Raw genomic sequence first — 8,118 nt, forward strand, 5'->3', positions numbered from 1 at the left:
TTAATGGGGAAATGTAGTTTAAACATCCCGTCAGTTTTAATGCAGTTTTACACTGAAAAACCAGAAATTCTTGTGCAACACCAGCTGTTAAGCTTTATTTTGAAACTCTTTCATCTCCGGGTGGCAGTTAGCATATGGTAAATTTACAATTTCCAAAAGAGGTGAATTTAGTAGCGAAATGATATGGAGTGGTGCAAACCGAAGCCTACTGATTTAACACTACAACTATAGATGTCGAGATACTACCATGCTGAATATTAAATGAAGGTACAGTTTATTTGAATACATTATTGTTTACAGACGAGAGTAGCATGTGACAACATCCGGAATGACCGGAAACCAAACGAGCCGAGAAGTATTTTTTAGAGTATTGATTACAGCGTTTAGAATGTGCTACATGAAAAGTGATGAGAGAGAATATGAGGAGAAAAGGCGTGTTAAGCATATATTGAATGTGAAAAGAACCAATCCTCTGTTTAAATGCAACAACGGACATTGGAGACGAGGCGAGCCGGCTGGCGGGGAGGAGCCAGCAGAGGATATATAACAGCACCGGAGGAGAGATAGGCCTCTTCTCTTCCCTAACGAGGAGCGGATCACAGCTGACTGAACAATATCATGCTTGTGACCAACCCGCGCCTTTTTTAATTAGAGTACCCAATTGAACTTCCACAGAGACTCCATTTAGTCTCCTTTTAAAGCTTCTCTCCTGGACGGGGAGAATAACGAACACAGTTTACACTGTGTGTGTTCCCTCCTACCTGTTTACTTGATTGTGTTCACCTGGTGTCCCTGTGTTTTTTCCTCCCTCCTCACCTGTCTCTTGTTTCGTTTATTAGTCTTGTGTGTATTTAAGTTCTGTTTTTGCTGTCTGTCATTGTTGGTTTCTCGTTTGTCTGAGACTGTGTTCACAGGGGAGTGTTCTGGTTTTAGTCACCTACACCTTGAAATAAAGGTATTTCTCTGTTCAACCTGCATTTGGGTCCTTTCACTATCCATAACAGAAACATTGCACACTATGAGGGGAGGTTGGAAGATGTACGGGACAACATATTCAGAAATGTATGTTTATTTCCTACACACAAATTCAATGCATTATCCTTTCCATAAATAATATTATTAATATTATGAATGAAAAGGACGATAAAGAGACATTGGACTGTTATTCCTGTTCATGGAAAAGGAGGTTTTTGTGGTGGATTTTGTGGAAGGTTGCTCATTCATTGAAATTAATGATGGAAAGCTAAGGTTTAGATTTTGAAATATGATTGTATGCTGTTTTGTATTGTTTTCCCTATACTTTTAGGAGGTGGGATTACTATGATCATGAAAGAAAATCAATTTGTTAGGCCACTGTTTTTTATTTGTTATATTTGTTCTGTAGTATAAATTAAAAGTGTTAATACATGTTGAGTCCATGTATTATTTTTATTTGCCACAGTCCTTTTTTATTTTATGTAGTCTACCATTGTACATTCTACACCACATGTGTCAAACTCAAGGCCCGGGGGCCAAATCATTAAATCATATTTAATGTTTAATGTTGTTTTTAGAGGCAATAATTTAAGCTTTGTTAGTTCCAGGTTTAATATGTGCAATAAGTTCATTTCAATACGTTTTGCAATAAACATTGAACCAGTCCGGCCCTGGACTAGTACCCATTTTTTTATTTTGGCCCACTGTGTATTTGAGTTTGACACCCTTATTAAGTCTAAAGACACTCAAAGAGAAAATGTCATAAAAAAAACAACAACTTTTGAACTATATTTGGCTAACTCAGACTGCTGAAGCATCATATGTGTTTAAATAACGTTTTGAATACACGTTTGCACAGATCAAGGATTGTTTAAAGCAATGCTAGAGGGAAAACATCTTCCAATAGGTACATTATAAATTATAATAAACATTTTGTCGGAAATGCTGACTGTGCACTCGCACTAATCCCAAGTTTGAAAAGGAGCTTGTTGCATGTTTTTATTGCTTCCATTTCCTGTCACCACTATACTGTCAGCTAAATCATTCAAAAAGAGCTCTTAGCAGCAAAAACGTGTCCACATTTCTGAATAAAAGCTATCTCTTTTAGAAACTGTGAATATAACAGGTGGGAAATACCCAACATGTAACACTGTTTAGACAGCTGGCCCTGAGTAAGCAGTGTCCTTTTAGTAAGTGATGAGAGTTTGTGTAGTGGTTCAATATGACCACCAGGGGGCGCCACATGACACATGAAGGCGCGCACTAGCTATTATTTAAGCATTTCTGCTCCACGTTGTCACTTTCAGGAACAGCTGCAGATTATTCTGACTCTTAACAAACTATACTAAATTAATTATAATGTTATTTATAGGGTTAATATTATGCTTACATATCTAGGTCTGATTGAGGTAGAATAAAAATAAGTTTGCTCTTTGGGGCAAAGGCTATGTGTCATAATGGGTGGTGTGTTCAAGTACCATCGAACAAAGAGCAATATGTCTGAAACTAGATCTGCATTCCTATTATTTTTGTGGGGACGTTTGTTCTTACAACAAGTAGTTCAATGAAAGTCATTCAGGAATGCTGCGTTCATGTACCATGTAGAAACAAGACGTTCATGTTCTAAGATAAATGTTAAACATCTAATCTTTGGGTGTTTAACAACTTTATGACATACAAAAGACAACATAAAAGACAGTAAAACAAGATATAAAATCAAACATATATTTTGTAGATCACATCCAAAAATTATAATTTCACCAACTTATTCTTTAACATTAAAAAATCGATAGCAAATATAAGATTAAAAAAAAGCAACATTTTTAATAATATTTCCTATTTTCCCACAGATCATGAAGGCAACATCAGTCAGCATCATGGGAGTCATGTGACGTCCTATCATGTGGTGCGTTCACTTCCTCACCAATTTGCTCCAGAGCAGAAAGACCACTCTGCCGTATCATGTCGTCGTCTTAGTTAGTCTGCACCGACAGAATCCCCCGCAGAAAACATGTTATTTCTTGGTAAATCTGACCGATGCTCGCCTCTGAAGCTGGTCCTTTGGTCGGTGTCGGTTCTGGTGTGTTTGTCGGTCCGGTCCGGAGCCGAGGAGAACCCGTGGTACCAGGACCTCTGCAGGTAATACTAGCTAACAAAACACAACATGTACACAAATGTTTAAGCTAAATATTAGCAGGATTAGATGTGGATATTTGCTTTTTATTGAGCCGGTTTCCCCCAGGACCTTTGCAGGTAATAACAGCTCACAAACACACCTCCCATTGCAGAAAGGAACATATTACTGCGTTTTATACCCTTATGTACACACATGTTTTAGCTAAATATATGCCTTTATTCATCCCATATAGGGGACATTTACATTATTACAGCAAGTAAAGAGCCAAATATTCATATTAATTAAGTAGCATGCTTTGACATATTAAAGATAAATGTAGAATTTACACAATTTAAACATCCAGTACTAGTAACAGTTTTGAGATAGCAGCCAGGTGGTAGTATGAAAGGTGGAAGTATGTATTGTACAGTTATTTACAGATGTATTACAGAAGCTTAATTGTCTAGCTAAGGGACAGCTGCCAGTAATAACAATAGGAATACTTACATGTGGTTATTTGCTTATTATTGACCCGGTTTCAATGGATCCACTGATGTAATATGAATGTCAGCCCTTTGTTTCAGTTACAATATATGTATCAGATGTTAATTTCATACTATTAGCTTTCATTTGTGCAAGCTAGCTAACATGTAGATTACAAATAACAATTGTCTTGTTGTGTTAAATGTGCTACTTGATATGTTTAAACCAGTTAACTTGACAACGTTTGAATATAATTAGCTTCTATCCTAATTCAAACGGTCTCTAGTCAAAGCAGTGAACTTAACAATATGTTGTTTTTGTAACAAGCTAACGCGTAGCTAGCTGCTAACGTTACATGAAATCTGTCATGTCAACAAGCTAACGCTAATTGTTAGCAGCGTAAACTGACATGACTCGTTTATATGACTTGCCTTTCCATAAATCAGCTATAAAACACTGTGCAGTTATATTATAGCTAAAGTAAATAGCATTCACTGTTGTCTACATACAGTGCTGTACTTTAATGGAGCTGCTGTTCAAATATTGACTCAGAAATAATGAAAAGATAACCAGAAAGTTAATCTGTGAGTTCAGGCTGCAGCTGTTAGTTAGTTCCTTGTTTTGGTAGCATTTACAGAAATGGGTCACACTAATATTTTACAAGAAATACATGTTCTTATGTACATTTTCTTGACTAGCTAGTTGTGGTTGAGTGTTGAGACATTTTAGAAGGTGCTTAAACTAAAAACAATTTGTTGTCATTTTTTAATATGCAGGACTTTGTAACATAAACTCTTGGTTCAGTGTTCATGCAAATAAGAAACAACACATGTGTGACAAGAAAAAGCATTAACAACTAACAGAAAAAACATTGCTCACACACCTAGTACATCTTTATTTGTGTGATATATTAACTTTTTAAAACACACTGCATCTGGTAATTGTGCTTAGATGTGTTACAAAGTTTTGCTGCTTATTCCCTACATACTAATATTTTAAATAAGATACCTTTTGAGGATCGGTTTGACTAAACAAGCAATTTTGAGACTTCACGTTGGCGGGCATTTATTTGAATTGGTGGTGAAAATGGTCTTAGTAGTAGCGGCTGCTTAATTGTAAAAATCATAGGTGCTGCTCTCGCCATTGCACTGAGCTCTTTAAATTAACAACAAAGGAAAAATGAAATGTATTTAACGCTGCAGTTCAAACTCCTCTCCATCTTCTTTACTTAATTTGTTTCTTTTCTTGTGTTGCAGTTATAAATGGGAGGCCATAGACCAGGTTAATAAAGTCGGCTACACGCTAAGGCTTTGTGAGTCCTCACCGTCGACCAGTTGTGGCCCCGGCACCGCCGTCTGCGCCCGGGACCTCAACACCAAAGCTGCCCAGTCTGTGGGTGAGTACAGCACACTGGCTTACACTGGCTTACACAGCAAAGGTGTCACAGTTTCACCCGACATCTCTTTGCAGCCAGGTGTCGACATCATGGCAGTCTGTTAGAGAAATAATAGATTCAATATAGAAATGTAACAGGAGCAGAACAGACATTTCCATTCAAATCCAATATGACATACTATTTATAATAAAGAAGACAGATCTTGGGAAGTAGAAAGACTTGATTCCACTTGTTTCTCTTCAGCATATTTTAAACATTATACGAGTGTGTAAAAGCTTTTATTTGGGTGTGTCTGACACATGACATTTTTTTACTATGGCTCTGTACTTTTCGCCAATAGTCATGTAACTTCTTGTTGTCTTCCTCTTAAGGAAAGCCAAATAGTTAAGATTTATTTTCCACAACATCTTTTCCATATTTAAGGTACTTTGAAAATCCTTTCAGTTGCCTGTAAGAGCTCAGCAGAGCAACAAACTGTGTAAAGTTGCACATTTAAGCTTTAAATGTGATTTTTCAAGCGGCACCATTGTCGTTACTAGTAGAACAACTTTGTGTAACAGAAATAAATAGAATAATAAGCTAGAGCCTCTTTGTATTCCAGTAATTAAACATGTTGAAGTACTCCTTTTAGCCGCTTTCACACCAAGTACTTTGCCGTACTTAGCTCCCAGCACTTAGTTCCTCCATGGGACTAAGAGCCGATCGCGTTCACACCGGAATAAGTTCCCTGAGGGAAGATCACGCAACGTCACTTCTTCTTCTTCTGCTTTGGGTTTACTGGCAGGCCGCAAACCACTTCACGGCCAACCTGATCTCACCAGAATGCGTCACTCAGGTTGTTCACGGAGTATACTGCCACCCGGAGTCCCCGGCCCGAAGTCCCCGGAGTTGGGGACTGGCTTCAGTAGAAGCTGCTGGGACTCCCAGCAGCTTCTACTGAAGCCTTCTGAGTAAATCGCCAGAACGCCGACACCTCCTCATCTCCACCGCTCCCATGTTTTCTTTTGTGTTGCCATTAGTTAGTCTCTCTCCGTTGGTGCGCGGGGCTAATGCTAATAATGCTAATGCCAGCAAATACAATGGCGGCTTCACAAAACCTTTCCGAGTTTTACGGGGCGTGGTTTGCAATTCGCCCAGCCAATCAGAAATTGGAACTTTTTTCTCCCCAGGATAGTCCCACCTCTCTAGCAGGCACTAAAAAAGGGGCTAAAAGTTCACATTAACTAAGTTCTCTTTTTGGTGTGAACGCAAAATCCCAGGAACTATCGGAACTGAACGGGAAAAGTACTCTACCTTTTGTATTCAGTTTAACCACACCGCTCTGTTAAAACCCTAACTAGTTGTTTTGAATAGCAAGGTGCATGTGAGCTGACATTACCTTAGTGCTCTTTGACTCTGATGCGTCCCATGTGTCTCATGACGGCCACGCAGCAGAACATTTCACACTCTTTAGTGACACTGCAGGAGAACATCTACACCCTAGAGGCTGTGGGCATACCACTGCTGCTTTGTGTTTTTGCCAAACGCACAGCTTGTGGTCTGTTCTGCTTAAGCTATCTGATTAACTTTGAATCATCTGCATTAGTGCTCGTAGCAGGTCTTTGATCGTGGATCATGTGATCAACTTTGAAGTCCTGTTGTTTGACCACTTGGAAGTTTGCCTTCTTGCTAAGAATTGATGAGTTGTCGTCAAATCAGAGGCAATGAAAACATATTAATAAACAAAAAATATGATATTATTGTGCTCGTATGCATGTTACTGCATGTGCGCAGAAAAATAAGAAGCGTATGTGTGGGATTTATTTGGTGAGATATGTTTTTAATGTTTGTTTCATAACAACTTGAATAACTCTGATACATTTGAGGTTTTACGGCACCTGCACTCCGACTGTCACTTTGAATGATGAGTGTAGGGCTGCAGCGACTATTAACAACGATTTCCTGTTCAAAACCTAGTACAAATGCCAATTATATTTTCCCACAGGCAGGGAATTTTCATCAGATGTCATGTTTTATTTGACCAGTCCAAAATTATTACATTTACTGTAATCTATAACAAAGAAAGGCATCAAAACCTTATATTTGAGACCCTGGAGCCTTCAAATATATGGCTTTGTTGCTTAAAAGGACGATCTAATTACAAATAGTTGTGTGTGGATATATTTATACCAGTGTGCATAAGTGTTAGTGTAACAGTAGTACAGTTATTGTAGGTATAGTTGCTGTGTGTCTGAGGATAAGAGGTGTAATTCTGTTCTAAATGACAGACTGAATCCAAAGTGTTCAGATCTGATTCCTGATTGGCTGACAGGACCACAGAGTGAAGTAGTGCTTTGGAGCAGATCTCTGTGCTGATGAGGCCAAATCTGCTGCTGTTTGTCAGCAAGATCAACCTTTCTGTCCCTCGCTGCAAAATAAAAGGCAGGTAGGAGCTACACCTCTCCATGCTGAGTTATATATGAAAAACAAATCTGATATCTGGATATTCTTTATGAGAAAACCTCTGTCTATATTGCAGCTTTTACCAAATGATGCTTTCTCAAAGTATTTGCACAATGAGAAATGTGATAAATAATCATCAGTAATAGGGATGTCCCGATCACCTTTTTTTGCTCCCGATCCGATTCCGATCATTTGATTTTGACAATTTGCCGATACTGATTTTTCCCGATCCGATCTTTATGCAATGCATTAAGAGCAAAAAAAAGCATTCAAGTTGTCCCTTAAGGTTATTTTTTTATTTAAATTGGATATTCTATCCAACATGGATATAGCTTCTTTCTTTCACAGCAGCATTGGATCAGTTCAGTTGTGCAGCATTGGATCAAAACAAAATAAAGCTTTCAGTACTCGTTAGCTTACTGCTACAATTAGACACTGCGCCCTGCCCACTCTGTTGCCAGATTTGAGAGAAATAAGCAACCAGGTCTATGAAAACAAGCCCCAAAGAAGCAACACATACATGATGTTGTGTAATTTGAAACCAAAACTAAGGCCTCAGGATGACTTTAAGACTTGAACATGGTCCTTTTTGTTTTGTAACATTGAATACAAAAAAAAAAAAGAAGTATTTATTAAAGAAATTTTTTTTTTTTTAAATCCCGATCCCCGATTTTTTTCTCCCGATTCTGATCTTTTGAAAATCACG

General features: G+C 38.1%; 1 protein-coding gene across 1 annotated transcript; it reads left to right on the forward strand.

The window, feature by feature from the left end:
* Positions 1-2,829: 2,829 nt before the first annotated feature.
* Positions 2,830-5,142, forward strand: LOC104957176 (cation-independent mannose-6-phosphate receptor-like). The gene is made up of 2 exons (XM_010784785.1): positions 2,830-3,114; positions 4,831-5,142. The coding sequence occupies exons 1-2, from the start codon at positions 2,987-2,989 to the stop codon at positions 5,072-5,074; spliced, it is 372 nt and encodes a 123-aa protein (XP_010783087.1). The 5' UTR covers positions 2,830-2,986; the 3' UTR covers positions 5,075-5,142.
* The last annotated feature ends 2,976 nt before the right edge of the window (positions 5,143-8,118 follow it).

This window comes from Notothenia coriiceps, unplaced genomic scaffold (genome assembly GCF_000735185.1).
Source record: "Notothenia coriiceps isolate Sejong01 unplaced genomic scaffold, NC01 NC01_scaffold00026435, whole genome shotgun sequence".
In the NCBI taxonomy this organism is placed as follows: Eukaryota; Metazoa; Chordata; class Actinopteri; order Perciformes; family Nototheniidae; genus Notothenia; species Notothenia coriiceps.